The sequence below is a fragment of the Sesamum indicum genome, linkage group LG6 (assembly GCF_000512975.1).
Source record: "Sesamum indicum cultivar Zhongzhi No. 13 linkage group LG6, S_indicum_v1.0, whole genome shotgun sequence".
Lineage (NCBI taxonomy): Eukaryota > Viridiplantae > Streptophyta > Magnoliopsida > Lamiales > Pedaliaceae > Sesamum > Sesamum indicum.
The window spans coordinates 19,953,351-19,977,145 of record NC_026150.1 but is presented as its reverse complement, the minus strand read 5'-3'; the positions used below and the strand labels follow the sequence as shown (position 1 = coordinate 19,977,145).

Below are 23,795 nucleotides of genomic sequence, written 5' to 3'. Positions count from 1 at the left end.
TTCCCTGTTTTCTGCTTGTTAGCGGGATTGCGGGAATCTCATTAATATCTCACGCCTTTAACTCAAGCTTCCCACAGACGCCGCCAATTAATGCAAGCGATTTAGCACGGGTCCAAAGTTCTTGGATCTTGATGTTGAATTTGGGGTAATTGAGTGAAAGCTATAGAAAAACAGGACCTACAAAATGAAAGGCTAGCACTCTGATGCTTAAATTAGTTCGAAATTTAAGAATAGATAAATAACAAAATCAATTATGACGAGAAATTATAATAAAAGCGATAATTCTGTATGTAAGAGCACGAAATTAGAGTAATAGAGTAGCAACAAGAGGAGTTCTAGAGTCTGAAGGAGAATGCTTGTCGAGGGGTACCTCCCCCATTTATAGAGGAGGAGTTTCCCTATAACAGAAGTCCTGCTGAGGGGAATCCACATAGCCAGTGAGAAAGGCAGGATTAGTGGATAAAGTTTTTCCTTTTCCGTTCCTTAAGCAACAAATCTCTGGATGAAAGAGGACTCGTGCTTCGTGCAGACTCCTACCTAGTGAGGAGTCCTTTCAAGCTGAAGAGTTCAACCTCTTGAGGGCACCTTCCTTCCTACAGGCTAGCTTTGAAGGCCTCCGAACTGGGCTTCCTCCTTGGGCCATTTTGACAAAATAGGTTCTCTTCCTTAACTGGAGTTTGGTGTGGGGGGCACCCTTTTGGGTTGGGCCTAGTGGGCCTCCGCTTTGGGCCGAACCAGATAGTAAGTTGTTCCCTTCTTGGGTCAAGCATGACGATTTGGGCGAACTGATTCTCTCTTGGGTTGGCGAGCCTATATTTGGGTCTGCACTTCTTATTGGGTCAATCTCTTTTGGGCCATACCTATCAATATTTTAATAAGCTTAATTTGACCGGTTTACTAGGAGAGGTATTTTACCCATTGTTTTTAAAAAAATAGGTTCAAGTTGACCTAGGGACGGTGTGATTATTTGTTCATAACATAGGGATAATTTTTTATATTAAAAATTTCACAAGGAGATTTTTGATATTTTAAATATCACAAGAGGTCAAAATGAATTTAATCCCTTCATGTTATTTTATAGTTCGACCTGTCAAATTCTCAATGAAACTACAAGGACGAGACGCATACACTTACATAAACCCAGAAATTAGAGGTTTTCCCAAACATTGAATGTGTAGTATGTTGCTGCAGTATATGAATCAGGACCAGGAACAACTGTCAAATCTTATTCTCTCTCTGCATCTCAAGTAAACCCTACGCACAAACAGAGAGAACCAACCATGCCATTCGCAACCTCTATCGTCTAAGTAGGGATCCTACACTAATTGGCCAAAAGTTTTGTTCGTAACTTGGCAAACAAAGACATATAATGCCGCAGTTGAAGAAAAACAACAGTATTTTCTACAGAAGTTACAACAAAGAGAATATATCCAATTTTCTAGAGCTACCCAAGTTCACAGTAGAACAGGCAACTTACTCTGGGATATAAAAACCTCGTAGACCACCAAATTTGATATAAAAATTGTACAGAGCAGGTGCAGTCGAATTTCACCTTGCCTAGCAAATTCAAGGCACAAAGCATACAAGTTTCAACAACTAGCAAACTGAATCAACCTGAAAGAAATGAATTTTCTCCCTTTCCATTCCATCTTTGTTTTGGTAGAGGGGCATTTCTTCCCCTCTTCTTCAAGAAAGAAGCGTTGCTGATACCTACTAGACATTATGCTAAATGATACCCTTACTTTATATACTGAGAGACCCATTTGAATCCATCACCATAGCCCATCTTGCGCACAATGCTGCACATGAACACCTCCAAAGGCCGCACATTTGAATCTGCTAGATTAACCTTCCCTTTACCAGTAGTTACACCAGTCAGGCCAAGGTGAAAACGCAACTCATCTTCTGAGGCAGCATATGGTATGTCGATCTTGTTTCCCAAAATAAGAAATGGGACATTTGCAAGGGCCTCATCAGAAAGGAGAGCATCAAGTTCCTTCTTGGATTCTGCAAACCGCTCCTTGTCATATGCATCTACCAGGTAAACTACAGCATCAACCTGTAGAACCACAAGTTATACATGTAACTATGCAATAAACTTCATCAAATTTTTGAAGTGTTTCAATACCAAAATCATGAGCAAATGATTAGAAACTCAGCTTTTGGAAGTTTAGTGCTTCCTTAGATTATACTTTAGATAAATAGTTTGTGTTTCTCCTCCAGGGTAGATATAATTTGGATTCTCTTTCAAAATATAAACTATATACTTTCCCTAAGCCTCAAACTTAATTAAGTTGTATGTATTTCCAAGCAACACATTGGGATTGGGGATGAACTTAATAAACATTGTTGTTCCCAAAAGAACTCATTCAGAACAAAATTTGGAGGTATAAAATTTGGAGGTATAAAGGATGAACCTCCTTTAGATTATTGTTGTCCATTCAGTTTGAAGTTTCAAAATTTACTGGAAATCCAGAAGACAAGAGCTGCAAGAAGCACATAGAGCTCTTAGCATGGTTGGCTTGACAACTGATTCTTCTTTCCAAATTTTAGCTTAGTAGTGTTGGAAACACATGGATTAGCAAGATTCTTTCACCATATTGATTGCAATCCTACAAGTATCAGAGTCATAGTATCAATTGGTATAAATTATAATAACTGTACGCAAGCAAGCAACTTCTTTTGTTTTTTAAGAACAAAACGATGATATAATTTCATTTCAACCAAAACTAATAACGCCAGTTCACATGATTAACAAACTAAGAGCTTCAGTAGTAAATTCACATGGAAAACACAGAAAGTCACAAGACCACCAATAGTAAGAGGAGTTGAATCCTTGGCATGATTGAAAATAAAAAGACATCCGAACAATTCCGAAAGCAGAATTGTAATATTAGGGGCACAAGAACACATCCGAAACCACTAGATAAATGAATTATATGTGGACAATAAAGATAGGATTTCAGCTCTGTTCCTCATACCGCAGAGTCAACAATTTTCTGAAAAAGCTTCCACTAAACTTGAGAATCAAAAAGGATAATCAGCAGCAATAAATTCTCATTAGATTAAGAAACACCTTAAAATGAAATCTACCTTGGCGTAATAATCCTTCCAAACTCGACGGGCGATCTGATGACCTCCCAAATCAAAAGCCTTGAACTTAATTTTGCCAATACTCAGCTCTTCGGAGGTGGGATACTGCGTGGGCTGATGTTGTACTAATCTCTGAATCAAACCAAAATTGGGAACCAATGAAATCATCAGAATCCGATTGATGGAATAAATTCGAAATGCATTCTCGATGAAGAAACATCACCTCATCCTTGAGCATGTGAAGGAGCGTAGTCTTGCCGGCATTATCGAGGCCAAGGAACAAAATCTTAGCTTCCTTCTGCCACAGGCCGAGAGATGCCAAGACGCCGTAAAACCAGTCCAAGAGAAACATTTTGGGTGAAGAAATCCAGAGATCTGGAGTGGAAGGAATCGGTTTATAGTGTCCTAAATTAGGCTTTTTGTTGAGTGTTGTGTGGAGAGAGAGATGGATGAAAGATATTGCGAATTTGCCTTCGTTTTGTTTTGTATTTTAGAGATACAGACTAAAAAAAATACACATAAATAATTATATGTTGAGATAATGTCTATATGTTTGGATTTGTGATTTGAACGTTTTGTTTTATATTTTGAAAATAGAGAGAGAAAAATAAAAATAAGTAAACGTGTGTTGAAAATAGATTATATGTTTGGATTTGTGTTTTGAGTTAATTTAAATTTTTTTAAATAAGTGGTGTAGGTTTGATGTTGGATTTGGAGACAAAATTCACTGTTTATTATCAAATCATATTTTTTATATATATATTTTATATATAAATATTTAATATAGTATTTTTTAAATACAAAAAGTACTGTTTATTGTCAAATCATGTCTGTTTTATATTATATATAAAGTATATATATAAAATCATGTCTATATTATATATAAAGTATATATATATTATATATAGAAAGTTTAAAAACAAAAAAACACACAGATAAGGTGTAAAAACACAAAAGTAAATATTAAATGTGTTTTATCTTGTCTCAAAAAATGCGAAAACATGAATCCAAATATTGCCTGTATATTTGGATTTATTTTTTAAACATAATTTAAAATTTTTTAAATTAAGTAATGTAGGTTTGATGCTTGAAATTTGGGAGATAAAATTACTGTTTATTGTCGAATTATATTCCTTTTATATATAAGTATGTATATATATATAAATATTGTATGTTAGTATTTTTATATATAAGTATGTATACATATAAATATTGTCTGTCAGTAGAAATTGCCCAAAAATTAAACTAAACAAATTGTATCACACTCTATTTTCTTTTTCTAAAGTATTGTTTTCAATACACTAAGACAGACAGATACGGATACCTCTTTATTTCCCATCTATAAATGCAAACTGCCGAACACAACCTTAAAAGTGGAGACCAGTGGGCCCGAAAAATCTTGGAAGCCCTTTTGGGCCTGGCAATAAGGCCGTTGTAGACATTCAACATTTTTTGTCCATTATACATTGACGTATGAAATATATATTTTTATAAGTAAAATATTAATTTATGAATAACATTAAATATTATTATATAGAGAAACTTACATTTTCGGTACCACAGTATACGGGTATTGCAAGTCATGTACCACTCTTTACAAAATAGCCACTTTTGATACTATACATAAACTTGCAATTTTGGTAACTAACTTTCATTTTGGTCCCTGAACTTTCTAAAAGTGTCAATTTAGTTCCCAAAACCTTTTTTTATTTTTTTTCAGCAGAACTATTCTCGTTACTATTTAATCCATCAGGCCCAACATGCTTTCAAAATAAAATTAAGTCACCATAAATTCATAATTTTTTTACCACTTTACTGCCGGGTATTTCAAGTTCTCGATTTTACGGACTTCTTTCAACCACACTACCACAGCAGACGGTGTGCAGACCCTTGACTCCTTCAACAACAAACAGTACAACCCTATTTTGTTTCTTATCTTAGGGCGCAGAGGTACTCCAAAATAGAGACTTAGTAAAATTTTAGGTAGACAGGTTAAACAAAAACCTTGTCTTTATTGAAAAAATATAGGTAATATTTCATAGATATTTTGTTCCTCTACTGGAGGAGATCACTACTTAAACTCTTATTAAAAGGACTATACTCGTTGGGGAAACCTTCATAAAATTGAAAATTTTTAAACTACAATATTTGAAAACTTAAAATCTTATGCTTTGAAGAGTACAACAAAATTTTCGATGATCCTCATCTGCTTCATTGCTTCCTTATTTATAGGCGTTCGCGGACTTCAAACTTGGACTCCAAACTTTTTTTTCGATAACGTCATTGCATTCGTCATCACCTTATCTTTTTCGGATGATGTCACTGCATTCATCATTGCCTCATCCTTCCCAACTGTTGGTCATAATGGCTGGTCGGTCATGTGATTGCTAGCTGCTTTCTTGCATTCTGACTGTTGACCTTTGTCATCTTCTACCGACAGTCTCACTCTTGAATTTTTACATTCTGCATTTTTTACTTTGCCCTGTAAAAATCCTTTCTTTTACACTTGTCCTACTTAGGTTCAAATTTGGGTGACCCAAATCTTTATCTTGAATAGGGGCTTCTCTTATTTTTCGCAGCAAGGGCTTATGTGGTTTTGCTATTGCCCAACATGAGGCATGTTGCATGTCTTCATCCTCGTAGCTTCGGTCACAGGTAGCTTATTTTTCCACATCAATATTATTTTTTTTTTTTTTTCAAATAAGCTTTCCGCGAACTCAATATTTTTCCTATCATGGAGTTTTACAGGAATGATCCATTCACTTTGTTTGAGAAATTTTGAATGGATACTTGACTTTGTCTTTCTCAGTGAGACACACCCATAATCCCCAAGCTCTTCAGTATAGATGTCATCTTCACTAATAGTTGATACTAGGGGAGTTTCTCTTAAGGCAGCTTTAACTTTGTTGAAAGCTCCCTTGTCTGACCTCTGCAGCTTAATGAAATAAATGCTGGATGAGACCCTTTTTTTGCAGTTTCTGAAGCTGCTGATACGAACTTTATATCTCTTAAATATCATCTTCTTCCAAATGGGAGTTATTTTGCCAAGCATTAGGAACTACCCCACTAATCGACTCCGAAAGTTTTGAAATTTCCAGAAAACTTGGAGATATAGTATGAACTGAGGCTAGTGTCCCAAAATCATACCAGTTTCGGACATCTTTTGATTTGAATCCCTCTAACATCCAGACTCGATTATATTTTCCAAATGTTTCGATAACAGTCTTGCTTGGATTGACACCTTTACAAGAAATTAATTATTTCCACATTTTCTGGTAAACCTGCCAAGCAGAAGAAGAAGAAGATATCAATTCGTTAGTGCCTTAGAGGTGCCTATCATCGGCCTAAGACTAATCTCTCCCTCTTTATTTCCAGAGGTGCTGGGTTGACTCAAATCATCAGAGGTTTACACTCCTTGTGAATCAATTGTCGTCGTTTTACCAGACTCTAACGATGGCCTCATGTAAGCGATACTTAAATCCACCACTACAGGTATAGAGTCATGTACTCTAATTGCAAGTTTAGAGCCCTGCTCTCTTAACTCCCAAGTCATCACCGAGGACGATGCCTTTCGAATTGATTCTTGTAAATAGTTTCATAGCGAAGTTGAAGCCACCATGGTACTTCTTATTGCGATCTGAACAGTGTCAAAATTGGCACTTTGGACTTGGCCAGCTACTTGTGCTTTCAACAATAGCTGTTCGAACTTTTTATCAAGTTCCTCAATGTTCTCCCTGAGATGCCTGAGTCTCAAAATGATGGAGTTTGCTTCAAATGCCTCCATTTTTTGTTAGGAAATTTGCAAGAACGTTCTTATGAGATTTTACAGATTTCCTAACAAAAAATTATAATAATAATATTGGTATTCAACTTGCCATATGATAATACGTGTTTTCTCAATGTTAGATTCTAATTTACTTTTCAACAAAGCTTTAAATTAGTATAATCTACTTTTAAAGTGAATTCTTTAGCAACTAGAAACAAAGGCCATTTGTTAAAAACCTTCCAGACTACAAAGAACTCTTTTTCGTTAATGTGCCAAACTTGGGCCTGTTGTTCTGATAACAACCCTCCTGTGTATCTACAAGGTTCTTCTCCTATATTAGTCTTTTTCATGAGCACTGTTGCGCATCATAGTCATTGGCATCCGTGTGGGCTACCATTTATCCCATCCTGTGGGATAGCAAGCTTGGGTAGGTTACTGCAAACCTGTTTCAGCTCGCGAACTCTTTGAGTGTGGATTCCTTCCTACTTCCATTTTGAACTTTTTGTTTTTTTCAAAAGGGGTCGGAAATCCTTTCTGTACCTTGCAAGATCTTTAATAAAGATACTTGCAAAATTAACAACTACCAAGAAGCTCTGCAAATGCTTGTTGTCTTTGAGTACGTCTTGAAAATTGTGAATTTTTCTCCATAATATGGTCTTGTAACTCAATACATGCTTTGTCAAAAAGAATTCCTAAAAATTCAATTTTATTAACAACAATAGTGGCTTTCTTCTCATTTTCCTTATAATGATGTGCTTGTTATTTATCCCAAAATAGCTAATTATACTGTTTAACATACTTTTGTGTATTCAAGCAGCTCTGCGGATGTCCTGTTCTACAAAGTATATTAACAAATGGAGTTGGGGGACGTCCCACTAGAGCCCGTGGACACCTTGTTATATGATTTTGTTGGAGTTTACAATTCTAAAAGGGTTAATTTTTGACAAGAAAATGACAACTAAATTAGAAAAAAGCAACGATTTGATGTCGGAATCGAAGCATTCCCAGCCAAGCCCAGCTTCTCCGACATATCACATACGACTATACAAGCCGATTTTTTAGCAGGTAACGGCAAACTAAATGGCCAGGCGAAAGATTGGTATCGACTTAAAGCAACAAAAAAGATTGCAATAAAGAGTCCAGATGATATGATCAGTTTGAGCTATAGAAGTAAATCCGTTACAACATAGAAGGCATCACTTGAAATACAGAGCAATAGGCCTACAAAAAATGGATGGAACTGTGATGTTGTATATTTTCCCGTGTACAAAACATTCCGTTATGGTCACTCTTAACGCCAGAAACCCACCAATTAAATCTAACAGTCAATTTATAACAAATCCTGCAACCAGGCAGGAAATAATAAGCCAACCGAAGTATGTCACCATGGCTCCAACTATGAAAATGTGACATGACTCCAGATGCTGAAATGTTTGAATAGGTCACTAAACAAGTCCACATTGAGCTATGGATGTTTTAAGCTCCGACTCAGATACAAATACAGTGAAACCTGAGAAGACGTAGCACCCAAACAACAGTTTGCCCATGGTTAAGCGACAGATATCATGCATACTTCCCTAATTTGACCTTTCATCTCAAGAATCTTGGTTTTGCTCAGACGTCTTGGGCAACTTTGCTTGCACTAATCTGTCCAAGACGGGAGGTTCCAGGGGAATCGGATCAAGGCAACGCTCTGCGGTACTTACTATAACCTGGTCAATTAAAGCACAAGATAATTCTCATTTCTGTTGCAAAATTCAAATTCATAAGAATTTGGCAGTTTTTCTGCTTCTCAAGAATCGTTGTCTTAACTGAGAAATGATAGTTTTTTGATTAATGGAAACTCTTTAATTTCCCAGATAATTTGAGAATGGTTTAAGACAGAAAAGATTGCTAATAGAGTAAGTACATGGTTCAAATTCCCCAAGGCGGGCACTTTCTTACCTCATCAAGCAAGAAATCAACAGCAGCTTCGTCCTCAGCTATATCCTTTATAGTAGCCTTCAAAAAGTGAATGTCCAATTGAATTTGCTGGAATCCGCTGCGGTTAAATGTTTGGAGTCGCACAAGCTCTTGTAAACTCTTTAATGAAAGTTTCACTATCGTTGTTATGACAGATTCCTGCAAATTAAAAGAAATTTCATATCTCACTTTTTCACAGAATAATGAAACGCCTTACTTCTCTCAAGCAAAAGTGTCCCACCTGTGTGTGCTCAAGCTTTGTGAAGATCTCCATCTTCTGCTTAAACAATTTGGCTAGATGGCTCTCTAGAAGCTGGCTTCTGGCCTTCTGAATATTCGACCGGATCAGTTTATCATCCCTCAAAGTACTACTGCGTGAGGATGCTGTACTTCCATTGCTGTTGGTACGGCGATGTTTATGATGGAGACTTTGGGGCAAAAGTTGCTTCACTTCAGTTCCTATTTCTTTGAACTAATGAATGAAATCGACCAAAATACTTTAGTTTCTCAATCATTCATTAATTCGTACAAAATCTGAAGTACAAAGATAATCAAACTGGATCAACAAGGAACAAGGGTTCCGATAACTATATCAGACTCTCGTAACAATGGCATGAAATGATTCGACCACAGATTACAAGAAGTAACAACAGCATTCCAAAGCAGTTGGATCAATTACCTCCTGAAGAAGCATATCTACAAACATATGCACTTCTCTGGGCTCTTTGTGCTACAAAAACAGGTGAGAAATAAAATATTCAGAGCACTAAAGTAAGGAGAAAAGAAAGCAAGTCACAGTTTAAAGAAGCTTCACACCTTGACCCAGTTTGGGGCCGTGAACCTCTTCTTTAGGAGAACTGAGATTTTCTGGGTTCTCATCTTTATGTACTGAAACAGACAGTAATGTGTAATAAGAAATATTGGTAATCAGCAAATAATTCAGACATGAATGAGTCCAAGAATTTATCGTGACAATCTGTATAATGGGCAAGAACATTATCCAGCCTTGAGAAACAGTTTGAAATTTCATCAAAATTTGTGTAGCACCACCAACATTAATAGATAGAACAAAGGAATATACTGCAGGGCGAAACAATATATTTAACAGTCAAAAGCAAGTACACTCCATTCTAGCTCAAAGTTAATATATTAAAGCATTTCAATAAGAAATATGATGAGATTGAAAGCCTCATTAGAATTTCCTCATTACCAGAGCACTTGATTCGCATAGAGATTTTCAGAGATACAAATTATGTCAAATGCAAAATATCTATTGCTGCTTAAGATTTAGATCAGAAAGCTCACAAGGTGCAAGAAAGTTTCACCAGAAGACCGAAAGATAGGACATATATGTCCATAGTCACGAACCCCACCACCAGAAGAAAAAGTAGCTAGTTCCTGAAATTTTGACTAGGACTGTCATGAGTCCCCGACCTATACACGCTCATTTAGATTTAGAGACAGGAAATAAAAGGACTCTTAGTTGATACTTGCCTCGGTTATTCTAGGGATGGCACTTTGTTCAACAAAAATAGAAAATTGAGCCAGCACAAGAACAAGCCCAGAAGCAATTTTGTCGCCTGGCATCTCTATCAAATTCACATCTTCACTTGTTGTATTACCCTTTCCAGAGAGCAAGAGGAAATAGCCATCAAGCTTCTTGAAAAAATCTCGGAACCCTTCTTGGACCCAATCAATTGTTAAGTCTCTCAACCTGAATAATAATTCGGTCTCTTGATCAAGAAGCTGACGGAAATCCTGTGATCCACAAGGATACAATTAAAATGAAGCAGCAATTCTATGGTGACATTCATCACCTATAGTTGGACAGGGTGATCATATTCTTTTTCCATGTGATCAGATGTTGATACTAGATCAATCCAGTGGTGCATAAATTAATTCAGCAAAACAATGGGTTAACGAATGCCTTTACAGCACCTGCAGCCTTTGAGCCATTAATGATATAGGCTCCTAAACTCTCTCGTGTTAGCCCACAAAGATATGGTTATATTATGATTATATATTTGAAAGATTCATCTATAATACCAGATACCCTTGATCCTTTACATTTGACACAAATTTCAAGGAATGGGACATCTTGGAAACAGAGAGTAGAAAGTTTTATTCAGATTGATTACCTGCTGCCAATTTGAATTGAATAGTTGTCCAAGCTTTTAGAAGTACATTGTACTATTTCCATTTTTTGAATTCATTATCTCAAACATTTATATAAATCTCAGAATCTGAGAGTAGTTTGGTGAGTATGAGTTGATATTAAGGCAAAGGTGAAAGATAGTGAAACATCATAAAATCATAAGGCTGACAGTAAGGTGGGATTTAAGAGAAAACACACAGCAGTCCATATACGTATTTGGGGTTTACAGATGCAAAGCCTGCCACTTTTTTTTTGTCATCAACACATATTGCATCTTTCACAAGTTTTATTAAAAAATAATAAATGGTGTATATCCCAAATGACCTTTTCAGGTTCAAAAGGGATGGACATTTTCACTTGCGTGCAAAAAGTTCCACTAGTAACCACAAGCCCTACCAGAAAGGATATATGTACACGCATAGAGAGAGAGAGAGGCATAAAAGAAAGAGGGGGAGAATACGACGCCACAGAGAAATTTTATATAAAGAGAACGCGGAAGGGGGACAATAACATAAGAATACTTTGCCCGGTCCTTTATCTTTACCAGTAAGGCGTCCGTACTGCCTTGTGTCACTGCCTTTTTGCCGGCATCAAGAGCTGTCTGCAAAGAATATTCTTCCTCTATTCCTTCTTTTGGTGTAAATTGGGCAGTCATAAGCGAATCTGACAGATAAAGAAGCAGCTACCAGTGAGCACTCGTGACTAAAACTTGACAAGTTCGTAATCTTGAACTACTAAATGCTTTATACGTTCCACAATATATAATTCTCGTACCTAAGAATTGATTTCATTGGATTAAAAGTCTTTTATAGTTTAACTATTAGCGGTCAATTTGGAGATGTTAAGATATATGTTGAAGAGAGAAACAAAGAACATTGTCATAAGCACCCAAAAGAGTTCATATGGCATCAAATGTTCAAGAAACAATTATGTGAACACTTATGGCGTCAAACTAGTATATCCCAAAAATTGAATTAGATTTGCTATATATTGAAACATTACTAACCTGAAATATATCTTAAAAGACGACCAAAGGAGCTGGAAATATAATCTCTGACAGCAACATGAGCATACTGAAAAAACAAGACAATTTATAAGCTTACCATTCATAACAAATGTAATTGCTAATGCAACAGATGAATGGATGCACTAAGAATTATATTTTTGTATACTCTAGATTAAGCATAGACATCATTACCTCCAAAGCACAGTCAGGCAGGGAAGCTTCAGGTAGCACTTCCTCCATAAGAAGCACATCAGTCCAAATAAGTCCTGGAAGATATAAAAAGCAAGAATTTTATCAAGTTCAAAACTTGAAACTAAATACCACGGAATTGGTATCCATTACTCTAGCCATGCATAGAAAGTAAGACAGAGGGCTCCCACAGTTGTCACTAAAAAGTACTCAACTTATTTTTCCATGCGTATAACAAATGATCATTCAAATAGTTGGGCTGAGACAAGAAATGAAGAAGTTGTCACCTTTGAATCATCTTCATTAAAATATGATGATGTGCAATGCTTCTTGTAATCATTCAATGATTGGGTATAGTATGGATGAAAGACTGCTGTGTGATGCATGAAGAAAAGAAAGATAGCACAGAACTATTCAATATTTCTAGATGTATCCTAGAATCTGGAAATATGCAAGCAAGAAATACATTTGAGAATAAAGCAAAAGGGGAATCTTCAAATCTAGCTCATTTTCAACTTCCTGAGTGTAGGTTAATTTGAGATTACTCATTTTGAAGAACCAGAGAAGCCAAAGTGAGCAGATAACTGTTTCAAACTTCCCTTATCCTAAGGTTTTGCAGATTATGCATAGGTGCCTATGCATCCAAACTAGCCCTTCTTGTTTGAACCTTGCCCTTATGAGGCTAAAACATTCTGAGGTACTGCCAAATTTATGGATATTATCAACATCCAGAAATAATAATAAACGAAAAGGCATAGATGGAACCACCAGACTTGGAAATAGGGAGCTGGTTATTTCCATGACATAAGATGACAAAACCCGTGTTCAAAAGCAAAGTAATGTTAGCTCCTTCAGTTAACCTCCTTAGCCTCTGAAAAGCAGGGAGTCAACATATATAGAGCCCACTTAAGCCGATATCTATATGCCGATAGATGATCTTTACGAGATAGTCAAGTCAAGTTAATAACACATAATGGTTTTTTCCTTCAAAGAATGCAATTCCATACATCAAGGCCTTCATACTTTAAGCATATTCAGAACATCTAAAATCCTCTATGAGGTATATCTTGATTTTGTGTCCCTCACATCTTCTTAAGAGATTTTTCAAGACAACATTGACACAATCTACAGGTATAATCTTCAAAACCCTCCTTTAATGCTATTCACAGTACATCAAATGAACCAACAGCTGCCAGGACTGCTTAATCTTGCTGCATATGCAAGCAAAATGAAAAGATGCAAAGCTATAACTTTAAGAAATACTGGAAACTAGCAGTTTTGAAGATCATGATCAATAATGACATACTGTGGCAGAGGTAACTTACGAAGCATTGCCAGAAGATCACCAGAGTTAACTTGCTTCATAATTCGTAAATGAGTGGCTTCGAAGTGCCTATGTTTTAGGCAACATCAGATGTTAATTCAAGAGAAAAATAAGAATTTACCAAATTTTGTCACACGGAAAAAATGATATACCAAAATGAAACTGGTTATAAAAGTAGCCATACTTCTTAACAAGGTCTTGTGCAAGTTTAGATAGCTGTGGTTCTGAATGCAAGAATATAACTTTATAAGCCCAAACAGCTTTTGCAAATTCACGAATTGAAGCCTGAAACAAGGTAATGCTTAGCAATTAAATGGTAATACTTGAAGCACAACATAAGCCAGGAAAAATACTTTATCTATAACTTTTTGCCTTTTTGGTATCTAATCCTCTGACGAACAGGTGAAAAATAATTCAAGTGCCACGAGGTAAGAATGAACTTCCAACATGTTCGCATGCTTACTCTTTTTTACTTCTATGTATGTACCCAGGTGCTTATATCAGATGTATCTCATGCATCCATTTTCTTATTTCACATCCACCCAACTGTGTCACAACTATTCGTCCAAAACTTTTAAGCATGTGAAAACCAAATACAAGATGCCATCACCTTTCTCACCTCATGTGCAAAAGCAGAAGGTGAATGTGGAACACTTTCCTGCTTAGGGGACTTGTTAACATCAACTGACGCTCTTGTTAATTCCTTAGATTCAAGATTGAGGTCCACAAGGAACTGTTCCAACTTCTCATACAACTTAACCTTCAGATTTTCAACCTATTCAACAGAAGGAGAAAACTATCAACTATCAACAAAGTACTATTGACAAAGCAAATTAACATTCAATATTCAAATATTTTTCTCCACAACTGCAAATTAATTAAACACCATAACTAAAAAGTCCCACAACAAAACCTATATTCACAATCAGATTTTTCTATATTAAGTTTATAATGCATAGCAGATAGATGCATTGGAATATGTCATCAAGAAACAAAAAGCTAGAGATACGAACCGGGAAATCCAACTGCTTAAGAAGCATGACAGCCTCAGCTCTTGATTGAATTGACTCAGAATCTGAGAAAACCTTCCCCTGAAATAATACTTAAAATTGAAAACGGAATTCCCTCCACATGGCACCAACATGTGGCATGCACACAAACAAAGAAAAGAATGAGGGAGAAAGAAGTCTTCAGCATAAAATATATGAGCATTATTTTCACCCAGCTCATGAGTTGTTCTGTAATTTCTAGATTGGTTCAATATTCTTTTCTCCACAAAGATATCCTGCAGTAAAGTGTCTTCCTGGGTGCGTGCAAACTTCCAAGGTTTCTGGGAAGAACTCTAACATCTCTTGGCTAGAGCACAGAATTAGTGATGAGACTCAGGAGATTGTGTGGTTTCCCCGCTATATTAGCTAATTATATTAAGGTCTTCGGAGAGTGAAGAAGTTGGATGTGATCAATCATTAGTGGAAGTGATCAAGATTCAGGGGAATTTGTTTATTAAATTTGTGTTTTTGGTTTCTGTGAAGTGAAAAGATGAATTATATACCTTCTGAAATTATTCTTCCAGACCTATTTCTTTCTTACCATGACAGGGACTGATATGAACTGGTGGAACATATACTATCTTTCAGTTGATCTCAACTTCTTTAAGTGAGATATACATGGTCATTTTCCTCTTCTATTCCTTGACAGCCAGGATTCTGTAACTGGCAATAACATTGTCCACATTACCAGTTGCGAATCATAACCAAATGTCATAGCCACCACTGTAAATAACAATTTAGACTCTATGATGCGGACAAACTATTGTTGTCCTCCGTAAGGATTAAAAATTTAGAAACTTCAATTCAAGTGTGAAGACAATCAAGTAAAAGAAGAGACACCATGCCTGCAATTTTTTTATGATTATAGTCACTGCCTCTTCGGAAGCTCGCTTACAGTCTTGAAAGGAAGAATCTCCGTATGCCTGATAACAGTAAGAAGAAATGGTTAAGTGACAGGACAGAGCAGATGGAACAGAGAGTTCGTCAATTTTTAGCTTTTAGAATGAAAGCAGGCATAAATAGATTGGAGTTGTACAGATAATTCCGGGCTCTCATAGATGAGGTAAGAAGATAAACCTTGAAAATTGGCGTAGCTCCAGTGTACAACTTGACAGCTTCAGCATAGGCTTCTGATTTGATACACTTGTCAAGTCTTGTAGGTAAATCATAAATGAACTGCTCTAACAAAAGATAATGAATGTGTAACTCATACTTAACCAAACTTCAGGGTATATTAGAAATGGGATTAAAAACAAAAACGAATTCACATCCGACACAGCAATCAAATTAATCAATCAACAACTCTCAAAATGATAAATGTTTATTCCTTTAATATATTTAATTGATGTCCAGTCTTGCCACATGACACAAAGAGCAACCTGGTGGCTATAAGTAAATCAACCATGGTGCCCTTTTTCACAAAAACCACCCTCCTTTTATTTTCTGAAGATCTATAGCAGGCCACTCCATAGCAGGATGTGTGTGAATGACGAAAATAAAGGATTCATGCATCATTCTAGTACCTGAACCTTTCGCAGAAGATTGCGCGTGCGGTGCAACTTCTCTATATGTTCTCTCCTCTCAAAAAGAGAAGTGTTGACCCCATCACTCCTCGATTGCACAGATGTTATCTGGAAAAATTAAAAGCAGACTTGAGTTTCAGCAGGTATTGTTCTTTTCCACCTCAGTTTGAAATTCTGAAATATCATTTGACAGTAACCAAAATGATTCTGTACCAAACACCTTTTCCAGGAGCTGTTCCATATTTGTTTCCATGCCAACAATATTATTTTTCATCCTAGAAACAGGGAAAGTGATTAATTGCAACTAAAAGGGATTACCACGCAGATGATATTCATAAAACTTTAACTTAGTATAAGTGAAAACAGAATTGTGGTGGTGCCTATTCGACATTCACAAGACGAGGAGATAATCAAGATCAGCCCTCTACAAATCTGAAACTTCAAATAGTACATACAAGCCAAGTAGATTTGTGCAGCCACAACATTAATCCAATACACAGATTTATGCAGCCAAAACACGCAATTGCAACAAGAAAATTTACCTTTTTATTGTATCTGTTGCACTGATGAATTTGTTGTAATTCTCATACACCAACATTTGAAGGTCAGTGTCGAGATTTTTTATCTCAGCAGCCATCTCAACATGCTTCTGAAGAAGTCCCTCCACATTGGACTTTTGTACCTAGACAATCATTCAGAAACCAATAAATTAAGAGAATTTATGCATATGGAAGTTCAAACTTTCTTAATGAATTCAGGGGAGTTGATTATTATTAATGAGTGAGGGAAGAAGCCAATCACAGACAGAATGGACAATCGTCAAGTAAACAAAACAGAAAAAAAATATGTTCCAAAAGTTTTTCATCTCCAAACAACCAGAAAAGAACATGGGTCATACATTACTGGGGATTTCGTAACATAATTTGCGGTGTAACAATTACTTTGGTATTCTGTTCATACCTCCAAAACGCCATTCATCCCAAGTTCAGCATGGAGATTCAATTAAACCTATTTTCAGTGAAAATGAAGCAATTGATAAGGTCCGGGCACTAAAAGACTTTTGTTGCATGTGAGGAAACCTCACACAAAATACACAAACTTTCCTTGACAGCATTCAGCTAAACACATTTCTATCATGCTAGAGCTAAGTTCACTAACCTTTATTACCTGTTCTCGCTATCCAACCTATTATCTAACTATTATAAGAGAGTTTCCAACAGATAACTAAACAACAGAATTCGCATGGACAGAACTGGATGCACCACCAGATATTGGCAACTTATTCGAACTCCAATACCAAAACAACGGAACCATGTCTCCAAAAGACTAAATAAACATATTCTATTTTTCTCTTTTGTAGGAGAAACTCCGTAGTTTCTACCGACATTTTAATCAGCGCTACTTTCGGAGCACAATTGACATGTCCCATCCAATTTCGAGCCTCCACAGTCAACTGGGAGATATTTCATTGAGGATGAACTGGAGACGATATGAGTCTGCCATCTTCTCAAGGACGCTTCCCGGACAGAAAGTCTTCGGGATCAAAAAATTGAAGTTGAATAAATCAAAATAAAAGGAATCATGGCCTTGTTTCCTATCATACTACGTCCCGATAGTTTTCCTGTCAAAAAACCAAGGGGACGTCGTACGACAGGAAACAGGGCCATGATTAGCGAGGACAAAACGATTTGCATTCATGCCGAAGTTCCAAATATCCACAATGCCAACTATTAAAGTCTCGAAATCAAAGCCTTAAGAAAACAAATAGCCAAGAAAAAAGAGAGAAAGATCAGATTGACAATAATGGAGGCAATGTAATTCGAAACCAAATAGAGAAGCGTACGAGGAGATTCATGTACTGATCTGCGTTGAAGGCGGTGGTATTGATGGTATCGAGCGTGGCAAATCTGGATGAAGTGTTTCGCGGTAGCGATGCAGCAGAAGCAGCGTGATCCGGAGAATAAAAACTCGATAACAGATCCCTCATTCTCCTTGCCTTCTCATCTAACGGCACTCCTCCTCCTTCTACCTCCATGTCTGCCAAAACTCTCGTGATCGAAGCGAGTGAAGGATCCGAACGTCCAACGGCGGGCGCTCAAGTGAGGAATATATTTGACGGGATTGGAACCAGCCGAGCTAACAGCTTGATGTCAGTTCGCTTTTGTTAGCAATTCGACGTCATTACTCTCGTCTTTCCTCAGCTACACTCCATTATTTTGTACTCTGTTTCCGAACAATGCACACTCCCCGTGTATCAATGCTTCATTGTTTGAATTCTAAACTACGACATTTATAAAATATTATATATAATATGTATGCCTGAATATATACATCTCTTGTTTTAAAAACACTACCCACTTTTGATTATACTATAATTTTTTCTGTAAAAATCACTTTTCCAAAAGTAAAAATTTTGCAAACAGTCATCTGAAATTTAGAGTCAGAAGATTTGATATTCTTTAAATTTAGAATCATTTAAATAATTTCAATTTTTCTTTTATTAGGAATTCAAAATTATGGTTCCAAATCTATCAATTCAAATAATATCTTAAAAGATTTTATTCTTTCCATATCTTATTATTATTTTTAATTCTCTCCATATCTTATTATTTTTTTTTATTTTCAATGATATATTTATTTTACTTAGTTCCTATAATAAATACTTTGATAATTAAAAAAAAATGGATTCATAACAAATTCTTTTATGTTATAAACTTACAGAAATTATAAGTTTATTGGCCTATCACTTCTAATAAAATATAAAGAAACAATATATGTATTTATTCCAAATCACTTTATTATTGTCTCAAAAAGCTTCTTTCACATATGAAATACATGGTGGTATTTATAGACCACCAAAATTATGGTTACAAAATATACCATATCTACTATAATTACAAAACATCGTAGAAATACGTAACATAATAGATATTAAAAATGAATATTAAAAGTAGATAAATGCTAAATTGGATAGTAATTTGGAGAAAAATCACTTCTTAAATATATGTAATTGATAAAAGATTGTTTTGTTCCTATATGTTAAAAAGATTTTTTCCTATTATTTCACTTTGTTGTTTGTCACTAATAATTATTTAAAAAAAATCATAATTTTTATTTAATAATGCTCCCACTAAGTAATATAATTGTTCATTCATACACAATAATTAAATTTACATGATTCAAGAATAATTATTTTATTCATTATCAAATAATAATATGTGCACAAAATAATATAATTAGATGATATAGCACAAAAAATATAAAAAAAAACTTAAAATATTAAATATATGAAAGTGTAAATTTAATTATTGTTAAAATTTAAATTATGTGAAAACTCTGATATCCACTTTAAACATATAATTTAAAAAAAAATTAAAAATAGTAAAGTTGAATTAAGATTATTATAATAAGAGTAAAGTAGTAAAAAAATAAAGTTGGATTTATTTACAAAAAAGGGAAAACAGCTAAAAGCACCCCCAATGTGCTTTTAGTTTTTGGTTTAAAAATGCTTTTTTTAGCCATTTCAAAAGCAGAGGCTGACATCCCAAAAACCTCAAAAGTACTTTTAGAGAGCCAGAAGTTGAAAAGTATTTTTCTAAAGTGTTTGCAAACACTCCCTAAATTATATTTTTTTAAGTAATAATGAATTTAAAAAATTTATAATATAAAATTATTTTTAAAAAAATTCTCCAAATATTTTTCAAATGAAAATCTATCTATCCAAATATAGTCTCAATAGTAAAATACATAGGCATCAACCTAAGCAGTCCTTAAGGCAAGCTATGCCCGTAGAATTGGGGGCTGTTGATGGAAGAGAAACAAATTGCATTTGATGAAGGGCAAGATCATCCCAATAATGAAAGAAGAATAAAAGGAAGGTCCAAGGTCAAAACCTACTAAATCAACACGGCATACAAATTACAAAAATAACCCTAGTTAATGAAACTCAACCATGTAATGCAGGTATGTGACAGTGGTCCGTCATCTCCTTCTTGGTCTTCCTGAGTTTGGCATTCTTGTTTCCCAGGCGCTTTATCCTATCCTCTAATTTTTGCTTTTGGGCATCATTTGGGGGATAGGTGGAGCCCCTTGAGACCAAGAGGGGAGTTCTTCATAAACCGAAGCGGCCTACAAAAAATAAAATTCATTAGAAGAGGATACCCAACAGAAGGAAATACACAAGCAAAGACACGAGACTAATGAGCGTCGAATCCACAAAAAATAAAGTATGAGTAGAATCGAATTCATAAGGATTGATTTTAAATTAATTCATTCAAATATAAAAAAATTGGGGGGGGGGGGCTTTGATTGTGAAGAAAAATAAAAATAAAACCTAAATTAAACTAAGAAGCTAACAAAATTAGAAGAGGTAAATATAAGAGAAGAGTATTCTAAAAAAAGAAAGGATCATGTTTAATTCCACGGTCGATCATAAACACAAAGATAACAAATCATTCATGATAGATAAATTAGTTATGACCATTGGCACGACCTAACGACCTCACCTTTCCATACCTTATGGATAGTCAAGGAACGTTCGTTGACTAAATCCCTAATCAGTAAATAACCTTGGAATGTTATCAAGATTTAATCTACCGACAACATTAAGAACTAGAAAGGCCTAATTCTAACCAATAAATTCCTATGATGATTTATTTAAGTTAGATTGTGCATTCCCCACAACATAATCGAAAACTTCTACATAAACAATTATGCTATGTTACCACTAGTTATTGAACTAAATAAACACTTACGCATTTGCAAGTTCAATTGGCTAGGCAAATATTCTTGACAATGAATAAAGGTATCTATCATTCATAAATCGGATTATTTATAATAAAAGCACAAAGAACAACACAAATACCAATATGAATGAAAGTAGAAAGCATAAATTAGATCTGACGACTTGTTGGAATTAAACATTCACCAAGTCTTTAACTGAAATTAAAAGATCTAACCTAGCATGCTAATGAAGAACAAATAAAAGAGAAGAGAAAATAATAGAAAAACGCAGAGAATATCTCCCAAGAATGAGAGATTAAAGATTCAAAGATCTCCTTATGGTGAATTACGTCACATATATATACTAACTAGTTACCTAATTCTACTAAGATTAAAAAGGTATATTCCTAATTGAACTAAAAGATTAAAAGAAATAAAACTATTATCCTAAATAAACTTCTCCAGCAAAAGGTGTTCCTCATTCATAAAAAAGGCAGTCAAAGCAGCTCCATATTCTTGCCAAAATTTGAGTTTGAGTCTTTTTTTTTCCAGACAAAAATCTGTCAGTTAGGCGTGGGCACTCCTAGTTGTTTCTTCAAATCTATCCAAATTTCCATCTTGGCTCTTTTCTTCATTTTTCATTCTATTTTTCCTTAATAGACTGATACTGCAAAATAATATTTAATTAGAGCATTTTAGTCACAGAATAAGTCAAAAATATCACATGAGATAAGCATAAAATGTAATCCTATCAGAGACATAAACAAGAAGGTAACTTGAAGATATAGAGGTCCCCCATCCTTTCCAATTCTTCCTTTGAGAGAAGGGACAAAAGCTGTTTGTTTCCAGGGGAAGGAGGCATTCCCCTTATCCTGATCAAGCAGGTGGCGACTGTGAAGGCAAGAAGAAGGTGCTCGGGAAGACTTGGGAGGGGTGTCCATATCCTCCCTGGAAGATAGAGTAGGAGGGGATACGGAGCAAGTGCAAGAAGGAAGCGTCTCTATGGAACCCGTACGGGGCTTCTTGGAGGAACTCCCAACCATTAGGTCGGTAGAGAAGGAGGAAGAGGGGCGTTTGCCCCTTGAATCGCTGGAGGCAGGGCCCCCTTGGAAGACTTGGGAGTAGGGGTCCCTCCAGAACGACCCCCCATCACATGGTCTCGCATCAACTTGCTGAACATTATGTTCTCTACACACAGATCAACAAGAAGGATCGACATTCCAAGAAAACATAAAAAATGGAAGACAGGGACAGACAGAAACAAAAAAAATAATAAAATACCCAAAGTTTCCCCAAGGGCTCTATTACAAGGGCTAGCCCGAAGTGCCCTAACAATTTCTCATCAATTAAAGACCGACAGTCATAGGGGGAGACATTCAACTTTTTCAGCAAAAAGGACAAGGCCTCCGGTCCTACATGTGCAGGAGGAGGGCTCTCGAAGATCTACTGCCTTGGAAAAGACCAAGCTTGAGGAGGGAGAACAAAGAAGTAATTTTTCTTCCAATATTTTGGAGTGTGGGGAGGATGCAAGAAGGATACTCCTTGGCGGGGCACAAAGCAGAAGAACGCCTTCTCCGCCTTCTTGAGGCGATAACACTTCGCAAAAAGGTGGGCAGTCATAGGATGATCATGAAAGCGAAGAACTATAAAGAAACCGGCCAAAATCTTAAAAGAGTTCGAGACCAATTGATTCAAAGGAACTTGAAAAATATGTTCAACCTCAGAATAAAAGAGGGGAACTGAAAAACAAAGCCTTGACCTCAATTGTGCAGTAAAGAAGCATAAACAGTTAGGGGGAGGGAAGAAAGGACGACTCATGGGGGAAGGAGTATACACGAAAAAATCAGACAAAACATGGTACTTTCGGAGGAGCTGGTTTATGGAGGAAGTTCGCAAGGTGGAGGGCCCCCAGTCTGCTGGCGATTGAGGGACCCTCTCCTCCACTCCCTTTTCCACTTGAGGGACTACCTCCCTCTGTCTCCCAAAGGAGACCGAGATGACTCATCTGCAGAAGAGGCCTCTAGCGTCCTTACCTTTCCAAGCAGAGACCTTACCTTCCCTTCCTCAGGAGAAAACCCCTCCCCTTCGTTCTCCTCCTCCTCCTTGTCTGTATCCTCATCTATTAAACGGGGGGGCGGTGGCGGTAGCCTACCTCGGGCTTCTCCTCTGGCCCCTTCCAAAATAGGGCAGGACAAGGTCTGTCCTCTTAGAAGTTGCTTTCGAGGGATCATCGCTTAGAAAGGTCTCTTTGAGAAAATGCACTGACTTACTAGAAGAAGACATTTTTCTGAGAAGAAGCTCTGAAAAAATGGAGGAAAAAATACTTACAGAGGAGGATGAAGGCTGGAAGGAAATCCTGATGCTTGGAAGAAGACTTTTTGAAGGAGGAGGAGAGAAGAAATCAAAAGGCCGCTAACGAAGGGGTTTTTAACCCACGACCCCAATAACCACTGCACTAAGAACGATTACCACACACGTGGGAGGTAGGTTACCGAGCATGTGTGCTGCGGTTACCTAAAGGACGCACCTCTTGCCGTCATTGCAACCGTCGAATCAGCCTGCCAGAAAGCTGAAACTCCATTTCCCAATAAGCTAAAAGGCTGCACTGGCCAGTCAGAAAGGCTGACGCAAAACTAATTAAGGCAAGTCCTCCCTTCCCTAAGTTACTGGGACCTCTTATCGAGAGAGTTGGGAGACACCATCCTTCCTCATAGAGGCAGACGGGTCTCTTCTTCTGGTGATACAAAGGCTCCTACTCTAAGGATTTAGGAGGCATCCTTCCTCCTTAGGGAGGGGGGGGAGGACTGAATGATGGGTATAACCCAAGAATGATTGGCCCAATAAGAAATGCTAAGCCTAAGTCAGGCCCACAAGTCTAGAAGAGAGGTAGCCTGTACAAAGGTGTTGCGCTTAGCCCAAGAAGGAGGCCTGCTCCCTTAAGGCCGGCCCAAGAGAGAGGCTCACTAGGCTCAGCCTAAGGAGGAGCCTCCCCCCCCCCCCCCCCCA

General features: G+C 36.5%; 2 protein-coding genes across 2 annotated transcripts; both read right to left on the bottom strand.

Moving 5' to 3' along the window:
• On the bottom strand, positions 1,379-3,564 carry LOC105165195 (GTP-binding protein SAR1A). Its single transcript, XM_011084122.2, has 3 exons — positions 3,317-3,564; positions 3,094-3,225; positions 1,379-2,059 (listed from the first exon to the last, which is right to left on the bottom strand). Exons 1-3 carry the CDS (start codon positions 3,443-3,445, stop codon positions 1,739-1,741), a joined length of 582 nt encoding a protein of 193 aa, XP_011082424.1. The 5' UTR covers positions 3,446-3,564; the 3' UTR covers positions 1,379-1,738.
• On the bottom strand, positions 8,005-18,341 carry LOC105165194 (vacuolar protein sorting-associated protein 51 homolog). Its single transcript, XM_011084121.2, has 20 exons — positions 17,911-18,341; positions 16,610-16,749; positions 16,288-16,342; positions 16,068-16,175; positions 15,622-15,720; positions 15,390-15,467; positions 14,509-14,586; positions 14,115-14,270; positions 13,680-13,780; positions 13,497-13,564; positions 12,175-12,248; positions 11,983-12,049; positions 11,521-11,639; positions 10,316-10,579; positions 10,127-10,219; positions 9,638-9,709; positions 9,501-9,551; positions 9,063-9,293; positions 8,804-8,980; positions 8,005-8,571 (listed from the first exon to the last, which is right to left on the bottom strand). Exons 1-20 carry the CDS (start codon positions 18,100-18,102, stop codon positions 8,455-8,457), a joined length of 2,340 nt encoding a protein of 779 aa, XP_011082423.1. The 5' UTR covers positions 18,103-18,341; the 3' UTR covers positions 8,005-8,454.